At 50.9% G+C, this 14,985-nt stretch overlaps 1 protein-coding gene across 1 annotated transcript; it reads left to right on the top strand.

Moving 5' to 3' along the window:
- Window positions 1–1,264: 1,264 nt before the first annotated feature.
- Window positions 1,265–11,065, top strand: TAT (tyrosine aminotransferase). The gene is given in 13 exon segments (XM_030025250.2): window positions 1,265–1,406; window positions 3,066–3,308; window positions 3,487–3,591; window positions 4,392–4,459; window positions 4,841–4,999; window positions 5,176–5,295; window positions 5,297–5,315; window positions 5,851–5,903; window positions 6,265–6,417; window positions 7,332–7,460; window positions 7,900–7,983; window positions 9,509–9,607; window positions 10,383–11,065. Coding segments are annotated over 12 exon segments (1,368 nt in total). The 5' UTR covers window positions 1,265–1,406; window positions 3,066–3,073; the 3' UTR covers window positions 10,527–11,065.
- The last annotated feature ends 3,920 nt before the right edge of the window (window positions 11,066–14,985 follow it).

The following is a 14,985-nucleotide window of genomic DNA, read 5'->3' as shown; positions in this document are numbered from 1 at the left end:
TTCTCTGTGGAGTTGTCCTGGTTTCAGGAGTGTTTTTGAAAGGTGCTATTCCTTGTCCAAAGCTACTGTGAGAGGCCTGCCAGCCAGTCTGGAGGTGAGGACCCTGGCCAGACCCGCTGGTTGCACCCTACCACCTCCCACCCTGCCTCCAGCCTCGAGTCCCTGGCCCCCACTGTGGCCTCAGCAGTGCCCATTGCAGCACTGTGGTCAATGGCAGGCCATGACTCCCCAGCAGCATCACCCCAGCCCCAACACTGAGGGAAAGAGCCACTGTTTGTGCATAGGGAGGTGCAGCCCTATTGCTGGTGGTGTAGTGAGCATGGGTTGAGTGCAAGTGGTCCCTCCTCCTCCCACGCAGGAGCAGGTGTAAACAGGCAAAAATCACAGTGAACGCTGGCCTCTGCAATGAAGGCATCAACAGTCTGGGTGCAAGAAGATTAGCAGGATCCCTCTTGTCCCTGAGCCACTCTTTGATCTCCGGCCATTTGCTGCCAAGGCAGGAAGGGAAGACTTGGAGCAGCCCTTGGAAGACAGGGAGGGTGCAGATGCCTCTCATTTCTCCCAGGCCTGCAGGAGTCAAGGGACAGGAAGGCATAGATTTCACATCACTTAGCAAAAAAGGGCCTTCTGGGAATGGTGTCATCTGTGCTTTGCAGTACCATCAGAGCGGGAAGAATTGCATAATTTCTGATGAATTGCCAAAATTATGAGTTTGCTTGGGCCTTGCAGTGACCGGAAAAAAAAAAAAAAGAAAAAAGAAAAAAAAAACCCTAAACCTATGGCAACTTGAGCTTCCTTTAACCCTTCAGGTCCTGGTGCCTCAAAGACACCAGCTAGGGAAGTGCCTGCCTCCCTTCAGCCTATGGAGTAAGATGTCTCCCGATTGTAATGATGCCACAAACTGTCCTTTCTCAGCTGGTGCACTGGGAGCCCAGAGCCTTTGAGGTCAGGACAGACTGATGCTTTCCGCAGGCTTTGGGGTCCATCAACCCACTCTTGGTGCATTACAAGGTGCTAGGGCTGGACTACCTGGACTCTGTGCAGATTTGCTCCCCGCAGTCTTTGAGGGCTGAGGGAAGTGGTGCCAAAGGGTGACAGCCCAGGGCCTCCAGGAAGCCAAGCTGTGTCCCTCTGTAGGCTGCCCCCAGAAAGAGTTAATGTGCAGGCATGTTCCAGCTGTTTGAAGTTAACACAGTTGCAATGGGGAGGAGAGGGCGGTTTTGGGTGGGGAGAGCAGCCCTCTCTGTGAGCCAATGGCTAAACAATTCAGTCCCAACGCCCAGTTTTGGGGCTTATTTCATGGGCATGAATTTGCAGGAATTTCTTCTCAAGGGGATTTATCCTGGATGAAAAGTAGGGACTGGACCCCCAAGCTTGTTGGTGTCTTCCTCTCTGTGCTGTAGAAGGTAAAGTGCTATGCTCTAGTACCTTGCTTCTTTCAGGGGGACAGGTGGGGAGATCTTTCCTGGCTGCCTACATTGAAGGCATCTATTGTGCCTGTGTCTGCATCTCCCCTTTGCATGAGAACCATGTTGCAGAGTGGTGTGAAGGCTCCGCTGGGATAGACTCTGCACTGTGCATTTGGGACTCAGCCCTGCTGTTGAACTGAGATATATGGCTCATTTCTCTACTCAGTTTTTATGTATCCTGGCTGCATGTTTCTGCAGCTGCCTTTCTTTTGGTCGAAAGGAGACCCAGAAAGTATTAGCAGCAGAGAAGCTTAAGTCTTGCTTTGTGACCCTGTTAGATCAGCCTGAGTTGCTGTAAACAGGCTAATGAGGCACTGCTGGCAGAGTAACTGCAGCAGCATGGGGCATCTCTAGGTGCAAACTTCACTGAAACAGTGAGAAGTTTGTTCAGATGGCAAATCCTGCCTGAACCAGCCAATACTACAACCCTTCCAGCTCAGTCTCTGCAGCAAGGAAGGGGTACCTGTGTTGTGAATATCTGCGAGCATGGAGCTAAGTCATTACCATCAAGAAAGGGCCACTGTTCACTGAATTGCCTTTCAGTGGAGCAGAGAAATAGGGCAGTACAGAGAGCATAAGCAGTTTGTGGCAGGATTACAAGATAGTGTGCTGGTATCAGCAATAACAGGCTTGCTGGCTCAGGAGGTCTCTGCCTGTCCTGTGCCCTATTCCTAACATTCTGCAGGTGGAAAGCCCTGAGTCAGCAGCAGTTTGTAAGTAAGGCTTTTGCTGGCTGGGTCTGGCTTGTGCTCTGGGTATACATGCTGGGGTGTGTGAGTCACTTTTGTGTGTGGTTTTGGGCCTAGAAGGCACCTGTTCCTCTGCTGTGCCTTGCTTGTTACCCAGCCTTGCCCAAGACTACAGGCCCTTTGCTTAGGGTAGTGCCACCACCTCCCTGATTTTCCTCTTGGCTGTACCAGTCTTGCTCCATTTTCTAAGCATTGCCTTTTGATCTAGGGTCTCTGGGCTGGGCTGTTGCTCCGCTGACAGAGGCAAGTGTCTGTAACCTATACCCTGCCGCTGCCCAGGGCATCCTGATAACATTGGACCAGAACTACCTTTTTGGCATCTGAGATCTGATTTAAACAGTGCTGCGTTTCTGTCCACAGACTGGAGGGACTTCCTGGATGTGAACACACACAGTGAGCTGATCCTTGTGGTTGCAGCTTGAGGTGTGCAAGTTGATAGCTGGGGGAGGAGGGGGGTGTCCTGGCCCTGACCTTCTGTCAGTGGAACATTGAATCTGCAGTCAAGCAGTGACTACAACATGCTGCTAACTCTTGACTGCTGGCTTTAGCAGGGCCTGCTCCTCCTCAGCACAGCAAGTCCATGCTAGGCAGTGGTGCAGCTAGCACAGAGAGGTGCCTTTATCTTTCCCATTGCATTGTGCTCTCACTTATGTCTGGGGTTTCACTCCATCCTGGACCTGAACACAGCCCTACTTGCTGCTGCTGACTGAGTTGTCATAGGCAGTAGGTAGGGTCTACAGCTTTCAGAAGTTTTACTTCTGGAGAGTCATGGGCTGTGTCCCCAAACAGCAGATCCCTTGTTTGGCATATGTTAACTAAGCCCAGGAAATCCACTTCACACTGACAGCTCTCAGGATGGACTCATACCTGATCCAAGTGAATGGCCACGGAGATCATACCCCTATGCTGGATGTTCATCTCAAGACCAATGGGAACAGTATGTCGCTGGGGAAGGTGAAGGGCCGGAAGCCAAGATGGGCTGTCAGGGCTTCTGAAATGTCAAAGAAGACTTTCAATCCTGTCCGAGCCATCGTAGACAGCATGAAGGTGGAGCCCAACCCAAAGAAAGCTATGATCTCCTTGTCCTTAGGTGAGTGTAGTGCTGTGGCTGAAGCCTCCAGGCAGTGGGGTCAACTCTGTGGCTGGCAGATTGCAGGGCTCTGAAGCACAAAGCTTGTGCAAACACCCAGGGATAGGCCAGACAACTACACAGCTCTGTGCCTGTCACAGATCAGTGAGAACTTTACTATTTTTCAATCTTTGAAAAGGAGACCCGACGGTCTTTGGAAACCTTCCCACAAATGATGAGGTCACACAGGCTGTGAAGGAGGTTTTGGACTCAGGACGATACAACGGTTATGCTCCATCTGTTGGTAAGTTGACAAGGCTCTTCCTGTGAGAGTAGGATGAAGGCATGTGCCAGCTCCTACCCCACAGCAGGTATATGGAGCCCACAGACATCTTTCCAGCAGCACCCTGCAGCTGCCCTCACCAATAGTCCAATGAGCACACAAGTGTGTGTATCCCCCATATACACCTGAGTGCCCTTCCCTGCAGGATCTGTTTGAGGCCCAGAGCCTCCTGCAGAAGCCATGTTTGCTTCCCCCAGTCATTAGAGCAGGCAGGGTTTCAGGCACCCAGAAGGGCTCAAGACTGTGTCTCCCTGCCATGGGTTGCAGCCGAGTTCCTTTCTGATCTGCCTTGACCAGGGGTCCCCCTGGGCTCCCTGACTTTACAGACAATATGAGCCTTGTTTGCAGTTAGTGCAAGAAGCATGCACAGAGCATAGAGCATGCCTGCCTCACAGGACACTCCATGTGATGACAGGATCATTAAACAATGGAGGCTGTGCAATAGCACCTGGCCTCCTGCTGGGTCAGAGCAGCTCCCTGGCTACCCTCCACCCTGCCCCTGTCAAGTTCTGTGTCCAGGACATGCTGGGGCCAGAGCCTGCCTCCCTGCCCAGGGTCTGTCCCTGCTCTTGGCCTGCCTGGCCCAGCCTTGGGGCTGCACGGTGCTTGGCCTGAGGCAGGACAATCTCTGCCACCTTGGGACAGTGTCACTAACAAATGGGCTTCTGCCGGCTGGGCAGCAGCTGTGAGCCTTGTACTGGCAAGAAAAAGGAAACAGTCTCTAAAAACCTCCCTTCCATGTTTGGCTCTTCTTTCCCCAGGCTACCAGTCCTGCCGGGAAGCAGTGGCCGCATACTACAACTGCCCAGAGGCACCACTGGAGGCCCAGGTACTGATGCCCAGCTGAGGCACTCCCACTGCAGTGCAGGCAGGGTGCTGCTGCCTGTGCCTACACCACACGGCATGGGGGCCCTGCCCCAGCTCTCTCCCTCCCCTGCCCAGCTGTGGGACTGAAGGCTAGCCCATGGCCTTGGCCCACAGCAGCCTCTTGCTGCTCTCATTCCCTGCCCTGAGCCCTTTTCCTCCACCCTCCTCAGGAGGAGGCTGAGCTCTCCAGCTGTTGGAGGTTTCCTGCTTTCAGTCAGGCTCTGGACTTGTCTCTGGCTGAGAAGCTCTAACCTGGCAGAGCCTGGGCATTATGTCACTCCTATGTGGCTGGGGCACTTCAGAGTGGCTGTGCTTTCTGCTGACTCCTGTGTGCTCTTGGTAGGATGTCATCTTAACGAGTGGCTGCAGCCAGGCCATAGAGCTTGCCTTGGCAGTGCTGGCCAACCCAGGCCAGAACATCCTGGTGCCACGACCCGGCTTCTCCCTCTACAAGACTCTGGCATTGTCTATGGGGATTGAGGTCAAACTCTACAACCTCTTGGTAAGTGGTGGCAGGCCTGGAAGGGGCAGCCCTGACATTTCTGTCTCAAATACCCTGGCCCTGCCTGAGAAGTGGGTGAAGAGGACCTGAGCAACCCTGGTCACCCTGTCACACCTCACCCTGTGTGGCAAGTACAGTTCCTCAGCTGTTACTTCTCCTTCTTTTCACTTTACTAGCCAGAGAAGGCCTGGGAAATTGATTTGAAGCACTTGGAGTCTCTGGTGGATGAGAAGACAGCTTGCCTTATTGTGAACAACCCGTCGAACCCCTGTGGCTCTGTGTTCAGCAAGAGCCACCCTCCAGAAGATCCTGGCAGGTGAGCCTGCCTGTGTGTATCTAGGGCATGGTTGCAGCCTAGTGTCTGCCCACGTTGCCTATGTCTCGATCACTGCAGCACCATGGGCCCTGGGCTTTGCTTCTCTCCTCATGACTAACTCCAGCTCAGGAAGCAGGGCTTGCTCAGTGTGAAGGTGTTGCCCTATCTGGGCAAGAACATGCAGAGGCTGTGTCTTGCTCTTCCTCAAACACTCTGTGTGGCTTGGACTGCTCATTTCTTCACTCTGGCTCTGCAGAGGGAGTGTTCACAGGGAGCCCTATGCTTCCTGAGCCCTGGCCTGTCAGTGGGAGGGCTGTGCTGCCTGCCCCCACAGGTGAGAGCAGAACTAGGCTCAGCCAGGGCAGGGATCTCCAATGCTTGGGCTCTTCGAATGAAGAGTCTGTAGGAGGAAGATAGGGACCCTCTGCCCTGGGACAGAGCTTCCCTCAGAGCCCTGCCAGGCCCTGCAGCAAAGGGCAAGTCTGCTCCCATGGAGGATTCAGGGTGGCCCGGCTGAATACCCTCTCTCCTACAGTGGCATCAAGACAGTGTGTGCCCATCCTTGCTGACGAGATTTATGGAGACATGGTGAGTGTCGGTTGCAGTTCTTTGCACCCTCATGCTGCCTGTCCTTTCTGATGCACTTGCCCTTTGGCTGTGGCAGCCAGGTCTCTAGAGGTGAGTGGCAGCTCTACTCCCCTCTACTGTGTCTGGGTCCATGCCTGGAGCTCCCAGCCCTCTGGTCTGCAGTCCTGGAGCTCATGTCCAGCTCCTTTCCTCTTCCCAAACAGAAGTGCACTTACCATGTTCATACCTTGAAGCTGGGAGCTTTCACCATCAATTTCGCATCACTTCCCTGACTCCCTTGTTGTGCCTCATGCATACCTCATGCACACACAGCTCTCACAATAAGAGGCGGGGACAGCCCTAACACAGCCTCCTGTCACAGGTGTTTGCTGACTGCAAATATGAACCCATTGCAACTCTCAGCACCAGTGTACCAATCTTGTCCTGTGGTGGCCTGGCAAAGCGGTGGCTAGTCCCTGGCTGGCGGATGGGCTGGATCCTAATTCATGATAGGAGAGACATCTTTGGTAATGAGGTGAGAACCGCTGAGTGTTGCTGTCATGGCAACAGCCCTGCAGTGTCTTCAGTGTGTGGATCACCAGGGGTTTAACTGATACAGGCATGCACTGCTCTTCTTCTCTCACATGGGTGCCACCCAATTGCTTACATGCTTTTCTGCACCTCTAGGCTTTTCATGTCCCTTCCTTGCTCCATCTGCTCCCATACATGGCCTTCTACCCACATTTACACTGTAACACACTCCTTGTCTCTGCTGCTCTTTCATAGATGCCTTGTCCTTTTTGTATGCTTCTAATTCTCTTCTCAGATAGCTCCAGTGAAGGTATACTGAAGGTATTGCATGGCTTATCCAGCATGTGGACTCCATGTGTGGTCTCTATGTGCTCTTATATGGTTTCTCTTAAAAGTAAGAACAAAGCATCTTGCAGTGCTGCCAGTGTTTTACCTGGCTATTTGTTCAGCTGTCTTACAAGAACAACCATCTACTGCAGTGACCCTTCCACCTAGAGGGCTTCCTGCAGAGGAAGAGGGAGAAGAGAGGACCAACTGAGTGAGCAGAAGAGCTAATGTTGGTTGTCCCTACCTGGCTTTGAAAGTGTGGATTGTGGGCCCAAACTTAAGGGAAATGCAAAGTGGTATTTGGAACAGCTCTGGCTTTATTTGTATTAGCTATATTCCAGCCTGGTTTGAGTCAGATTGGGAAGCTCCAAAGGTTGTCTCTGTTGGCATTACAGTATGCAACTGAGAATGACACTGTAAATAGTCTGTGAATACCTGGCATATAGTCAAGCAAATGTTCTTTAGTACTCTGTATGCTCACTGAAGAGAGGGGTGTGAACAGCTGTAGAAATATGGAGAGTAGGCCTTGGAGGTGTCCCTTTCCTTCAGGGAAGCACAGTCTGAGCTGCAAATATCACCATCTTTTTTAAGATCAGGGATGGCCTTCTAAGACTGAGTCAAAGGATCCTAGGACCCTGTACAATTGTCCAAGGAGCACTGGAACGTATCTTGCACCGAACACCCCCTGAGTTCTACCACAACACCCTCAGCATCCTCAAGGTAAACAGGCTGTAACAGGTCAGTACAGTTTGTTCATGGATTGTTTGGAGGGAGTCATATCTCTCTAGCTCATCATCCCTCCCCACCCTACTTCAAGGTGCAGTTCTCTCTGAGACTAGGAGAGCCCAACGAATCCAACTCCAGCAGGAGACATGGTAACTGGAGCAGAAATATTGGCTGTGATAAGTTTCAGGTAGCCCAGCCCTGCAGCCGGAGCTGGTGACCCAGGGGATGGGTTATTTGGCACTGACCTGCTGACCTCAGCTCAGTCACACCTGATGTACTCAAGGCCATGATCACCCATGCTGTTTGCATTCGTTGTCCCTTTATTTGCAGTGGGCAAACCTGTTTATAGTCCTGGTCCAGAGCTTGGCTTCCATTCGCTGAGCTGCTTCCTGGAATTTCTCCTGTTTTGAAATGTCTTCTTTCTGCTTTTCAGTCCAATGCTGACCTTTGTTATGCTGCCTTATCAGCTATCCCTGGCCTACAGCCTGTCCGGCCAGCGGGAGCCATGTACCTCATGGTAAGTGAGGAGAGTGACATGCCATTTCCAGATCATCAATGCTCGCCCTAGGTCTCATTGCCAGTGCTTGTCAGTGGTTTCAGATTGGTGCTTGGCACCAGGTCTCTGTTACAGTGTATTTTCACATTGCCCTGTGCAGTAGATACATCCCTTGGTCACTTTAGAAGGCCAGAACACGTTGTTCACTTCTCACATAGCAGAGGCTGGTACATTTCATCCACTTGCTCCTGCACAGAACTCAATGGCTTGTACTTTGCAAGACAATATTGTTTTACCTGGATTTGATGCCAGCTGGCAATGGGAAGCCCCTATACTACAAGCCAGACTATCATACCTCCTGTTGAATATGTAGCCTTCTTCCTACTAGCGTGTCTGTCTTCTGGCTATGCTGTTGCCTCTTTTTCTGTGTTTTTCCATACCTGTTTGGGGGTGGGGTTTTTTGGTTTTTTTTTTTAAATTTTTATGATGTGGTGCAATTTCCTTTTTCATCTCAACAAGCTCAATTGAGACATTTAAGTCCCTTAAGTTTAACACATTTTTAATTTTCTCTTTTTTTTTTTTTTGTCTCGTACTGTCTCCAGTTTTTCATCAGGTTTTAAAAATGTGGACCCAGAACTGGAGAATACTGCAATAACAGTCTCACTCATGTTCTATAGATAAGTCTTTATCAGTTGACCCTGTTTCCCATCTTACTGATAGCTACACACATCATTCTGCCTAAGCTCTTTGTGTAGAGGCATAGTTCTAAGATTCTTTCACACCTATTGTATTTCTGCAGTATCTGAACATTTATTTCAAACTTAATCATTTGGTAAAACTTTTCTTCCACTGGCTTTTTCAGAACTTCTGCATGCAAATTATCTCTCACCTGGTTTGTTTAAGAATATTTCCATGAGATGTTTTAAATAATCTTTGGCTATAAACAAATGGCTAGGATATCACTGTCTTTATGTGATAAAGGGACAGCCTCCTTCTTTCCAAATACAGGACAGAAATATTTATTGAAGACTTAAGCATTTCTGTGTCATTTTACCGGTTATATCATCCTACAAGGATTTGTTTTGTTTGTGATATTCTAGATCTTTCTATCTTTCTTTTTTTTGTTGTTGTTTTTTTGTTTTAAACCAAAACATTAGTTTGGGTTTTTCTGACCATATGGATTTTTTCCATGACAGAATAATTAATGCATATTGACTACAGTTCTCTCCCAAGCTCTTTTTTAATACCAGATTTATTCCTTTTCACTTCTAATTGGTTACTGTATCTTTGTGATCAGTTTTTTACTAAAGTTGTCCTTAACTGAAATTCCAGCTTTAGGTAGTTAATGACTACTTCTTAATGAAGCCCCAATTTTCATTTATATGTTTCTGTTTGTGTCTTACATTCCAGTCAGCCCAAATCATGAGCAAAAATTGAGGGCAGACAGCTGCACTTGACTGGGAAGTTGTTGGGCCATGTGGGTAAGCAGGGACACTGCGGATAGTTTTGGTACCCTTGGTTGCTATGTTACATCCCTCTGCTGCAGGTTGAGATTGAGATGGAGCATTTCCCTGAGTTTGAAAATGATGTGGAGTTCACTGAGCGACTCATCTCAGAGCAGTCTGTGTTCTGCCTGCCAGCCACGGTGAGCCTAACGCTGAAAGCCCCAGGGAGCTGTGGGGCCAAAGCATGGGGAGGGAAGAAACAGGGCTTTGCAGCTCTGAGCTCTGGGGACAGGTTGGGAGCTGTGTGTGCAGTGTCCATGGTCTGTAATGGTGTGTATGTGCTGGCTGTGAGCGCCAAGCGCTGTGTGTAGGGATGGGGACTGGCAGCCTGTGGCTGACTAACAGCCCTTGGTCAGGCTGCCAACATCTTCCCAGCTCCAGGCTTGCTCTGCATTTCTCAAGTTGGCAGAGCTGTATCCCTGAACACTATGTACCCCCACACCTCCTTGCTGAAGCTGCTCCCTCAGAGGCTTGGGACTGCTCCCACCTATGTTCCTTTCTTCGCCCTGTTTCCAGTCCCCCACCCCTGTAGGCATAGGGATGGACTACAGGCTGAGAACATCTGTGCCCTGTGCCCACCTCCTTCCAGCTCCACTTCCAGCATTAAATACAGACTGGGCCTTGGACACTCTCCAGCCCTCTCCTTCCCTAGCTCCTTCCAGCCCATTTCCTGGGTCCTGCATAGTCCATAGAGAGTCCTTTGGCCTGTCACCCTTACAGCATCACATCTACACAGATAGAGATGGGAGATTTGCTTGGAGCAGAAAAAACAGTCTGAGCACCCAGCCCTGCTGTCCTCAAGTCTGTCCTACACTGACCATTTTCACTTGCTGATGCAGTACATGGCCCCAGGGCAGGGCTCAAACTACAGTACTATGCCAGGTAATCTGCCTGCTTCATCTTTTCTCATTTCAGTGCTTTGAGTACCCAAACTTCTTCCGTGTGGTGATCACTGTGCCTGAGGAGATGATCTTGGAGGCCTGTAGTCGCATTCAGGAGTTCTGTGAGATGCACTACCAGGGTGCTGAGGGGGCCCAGGATCTGGAGTGTGACAAGTAGCCACAGCTGACCTCCCCCCTCTGCCAGGCTAGACCTTGTGTGAGGCAGCAGCGAGGCAGGCAGGGCTGCTTCCAGCCAGCCCCACATCCCCCTGCCTGCAAGCAGCTGCTGTCCTACTACTTCACTTTTTGTGCTCCACAGACCCTTCAGCACTATGGGAAGAAGCAGCCACTTCTCTTTCTTCCACCACTGCAGCTCGCACACCCTCTGGCATCCAGTGCCCGTGGTCTCCATATATTCTGCATGTGCACCCTGTGTTGGACTGTGCTGCCTGCAAACCAGCTGCAGGCAGGGGCATGTGGCTGCTCCTGTGCTAGGCCCCATGTGGCCAGTAGCTCCTGTGCTGGCTGCACTTCCCCTTGGGGACAGGAGAAGGCAACTGTCTCGGAGCACAAGAGAAGAGTACCCACCTCTCACTTACCTGTGTTACCTTAGGAGGCCACAGCTCTTTATACCGAGCCCTTTGTGTGACAAAGGGAGTAAGTTATTGTGACTTTTTTTATTAATAAACATTCTGACGTGCCCGTCCCTGCACTGTGCTCCTGTTGTGCCAGGTCTGTCTTGGCTGCTGTGTGGGTCACCCTCACTCAAACCATGGTGATGCAGTGCCCCAGACCTGCCTCTGCCTTGCAGCTGGCTGCCCAGGGCCTGCCCTGTCACCAGCAGGGGCATGGTGAGAGCGCTTCAGACCTCAAAGGCACCCACCAGGCCCTGAGGGCAGGATGGGCCCTGCAAGCCTGGCACAGGTGAGCTGGCTACTCCTGCCCTGCTGATGCCAGAGGCTTGCTGTGTGGCCTGGCCCTTCCCCACAGAACAGCCCTGTCTGCACCTGCCTGTTGGCCCTCACAGCCTCTCCCCCACAGCCCCTGACAGAGTGCAGGGTGCTGATGCCCGCTGCTGCTGGGAGGCACTGCCCCTGGACTGGTGCCAGCTACGCCAGGTGCTGGTGCCTAAGCATTAAAGGCTGGGGCAGCCGGCAATTTCCTGCTGCAGCGGTGAAGAAGGGGGTGGCACCCCATGAAACGCTTGTACTGTACAGGGTGTTCATGTCACGCCAGCAGTGCCAGGGCTACTGATTGCTGAATACGTCAGCTCCATAAAGTAATAAGGAACTGGTGGCCTGGTGTCTGTCTGCTCATGTGGTGGAAACAGGAGTGCCTGCACAGTCAAGAGATGATAACGCCCATAGGACCACCTGTTCTGGTGAGCTCTTCAGGGGCTCAGGGAGCCATTTCTGAAACTGATGGAGCGGTGACTTGCGGAGTTGCCTCATGTTGTCACCTACAGCTCTGTTCACCTGTCCTGAATTGGGATTCACAGGTCAACCCTGCCTCCCCAATGATGTGGAAAGTGAGCTAGCTCTAGATTACACACTGCCAGACCTCCTGCCAGGTTCTGCAGACATCTCATTGCCTCGCCTTCCCCTGCCCAGGACGAAGTCTGGGTACCAGTACTCCAGTAGAGGGGAGGTATCTATATGAGAAAGATAGCAGTCTATGAAAAGATCATCAACACATCAGCTGAGTGTCCATGCTACATCCTTTCCCTTCAAAGAAAGCAATTCCAGAACAAAAAGAAAGAGAGAGAAGCTGGGGCTATGGGTGAATAGTAAATGGCTTCAGAGATTTCATGCTATTAGACCTCCAAATAGAGCCAAATAATCTGAGCAGCTTAAGACAAAACATTGACAAATAATAAGTAGGGTGGTGTGCGAGGGGTCTGTTGGGCCTGGAGACCTTTACAGCATGATGCTGCTGCATTGTTTTGCTGTCCTGCATCAACTACACCTGTCTCCTTGAACTCTTCTCCACTTATCTTGGGTTCTGTGGCTTTAATTCCCATTACTAATGAACAGATCCTGGTTTTAGAGAAAGTTGCTCCTTTCAGACTGCTCTCGCTTCATGGACCCCTTTCCTTTCAGAGTCCCCTCAGAGACGTCTATTAACATGCAAATATTCTGCAATGATTAACACCATTCTGTTTCTTCTTAGCCCAGCAGCATTTGGCCAGCGACGCTGAGAGAGCCAGTGACATAGGCATATATATATAGCTCACAAATCTCAAGATACTTAGAGTTCTCAAGGCCACATCCTCTATTGCCATCTTTTGCAAACATAACACTGCCTTTTGACCACTCCTAGGTTTTCCCTGCTACAATAGCAAACTAGCATTAAACCACAAATGTGCTAGTATCATTTTTCAGGCATCATACTCTCAGATGCTTTGCGTCATAGTGTGGGTGTAGCCTAGAGCACCCTGCCAGCCATACAAGCTAGCCTAAGCTGGTGTCTGGAGGTGCTTTGTGCCAAAGAAAACCCCTTCAGCACTGAGGCCAAGGAAGAAGCCAAGACACGCTGCTCTTCATCAGATGCTCAGACAAGGTCTGCACTGCTTTGGTAGAACTCCCTCAGAGCCTTTATGGCTGATCCACAGCCATCCTCCCTGTCTTAGCTGGGCACCACCAGCTGTATACTCTTGAGCAGGCTTGCAGTGTGCTTCTGCTCTTCTCTGCACTGTCTGGACTGGCCATATTTAGGGGGAGGGTGACCTACCCCAGACACGGGGACCTAGGCAGTGAGGCAACCTCGTGCCTAGTGCTTTCCTTGGGAAAGAAAGGAACTTCTCAGCTCATGGGCAAATGAAGGTGAAGTGTCTGAGTCCTCACTTCCAAAGGAGCTGGCAGCAGGGCCGAACCCAGCAGGGCAAACTGGCACTGTGGGTGTGTTGGGCCAAATCACACCTGCCTGCAGTGAGGCCATCAGCTCCCCCAGGTGCCTCAGGAACCTGGGTGCAGCCTAGCCCCTGGCCCTGGCCTCGCCCACTCTCTCTTCTAGCAGCCCTGACTGCCCTCAATGGGGCTGCAGCCTGGAACAGTCCCTGAGTGTCTTCCTGCCATGGGGCCATGGCCTTGGTCATGAGAGCCTGTCTGAACTGGCCTGCTCTCCACTAGCGTGTAGCCACCCTGTACACCTGCAGCGGGAAGATGTGGTCTGCCCTGAGCTGGACCCAGGACTGTTGCAGGGCAGCAGTCTGGGGATGATGGGGGAGGCCCTGGTGAACCAGGGCCCAGCCTGCCAGGGAGCTCAGGTGAGGCTCGAGCATCGAGTGGAGGGGGAGGAGGATGCCAGGGGAAGGCGTTCATGCGAAGCTTCTTTGTACATGAGGGCTGGCACATAACCTCTTTTTCCCAGGCTGTGCAGGACTGTCAGAGGCCAGATGAGCTGACCTGCTCTGGTGGCGTTACCCATGAGGGCTGGAGGAGGGAAATACTTGGCGCATGGCAAAGGGAGGCACAGACAGTCTGCCACAAGAAGTGGCCAGAGGGAGACTGTGGATGTAAGAGGAGGTGGCAGCAGTGGGCTGGGAGACACTACCTTCTTGTGACTGGGAAGGATTTTGCAAACCAGACTGTGAGAGGGTGGAGGAGCTCTGGAGGAGAAGGAAGGCTCAGCACGGGCAAAGTCTTGCTATTGACAGGACAGCCACAGAAACCACAGCCTTGGCAGGGTTCCAGTAGCTGGAAGGTACCTAAAAGCTGGCTAGCTAAGCTTAACAACTGGTCAGAACAAGGTTGGTGTTGTATCTTCTATATTGGCCTTCAGTCTGGGATCGCAGCACTGGGGAAGCTTTCTGAGGGGCAGAAGCCTGGATCTTCCTCATGGTTTGGCTGTCTGGCACGGGCTTTCTCACAGTGCTGGGAGCTCAGACCTACACCAGCCCTTTGTTTTGTCATGTACGGTCTTCCATTAGGTTATTTGACTTGAGTCAGTGTTCCCTGAAGCCTTGCCAGTGCAAACAGGTGCTGTCAATAGGTCTGAATGACTGACTTATTTCCTGGATGCCTGACAGTAGTTGGTGCTAGTATAGGGTCTTCTGCACTCTAGCGCGTTGTGTGGACTATGCACGCTTCAGCTCTGCTTATTGCTGTTGTTCCTCTCAACTCTAGACTAGCTGTTCTACTCCAAGCATCAGTGCATGTGCTGATTTCTGGTTTTAGACTGCCTGTGTACATAAATAAGGCAGAAGCTGACCAGTGAAATGAATTCAAAAGCTGAACAAATGCATTTTTTTTCTTACTATTTTTCTCTTTTCTGTAATGTGTTAGTAAAGTATTACGTGACATCATTCTTAGAGCCTTATTTACATTAGGTTCTTTCTTTCCCTCCTGTTTTCCCATTTTCCCATTTCCCCCACTGCTTGAGATATTAGAGTGTTATAGTACAACGAAGCCAATAAACAAGTGTTGCCATTGTGTTATTTTGTAAGACATGGGGACATGGTCCAGTAAGTTTCTTCCTGGGTTACAGATCACTCCTTCCTGCTATTGAACAGACAGTTCTAGGGCAGAGCTGTCTTACTTGTCCAGCCATGGTGGAATACCTTTTTATGTCATTCTGTAAGAAAATGAAAAGGCAGGTAAATGAAAATAAAATCAATTAGTACACAGGTTGATAGTAAA

Source organism: Aquila chrysaetos, chromosome 9, assembly GCF_900496995.4.
Source record: "Aquila chrysaetos chrysaetos chromosome 9, bAquChr1.4, whole genome shotgun sequence".
Taxonomy (NCBI): Eukaryota; Metazoa; Chordata; class Aves; order Accipitriformes; family Accipitridae; genus Aquila; species Aquila chrysaetos.
Note: the sequence above shows the minus strand (reverse complement) of the source record. Positions and strands in the feature narration are given on the sequence as shown.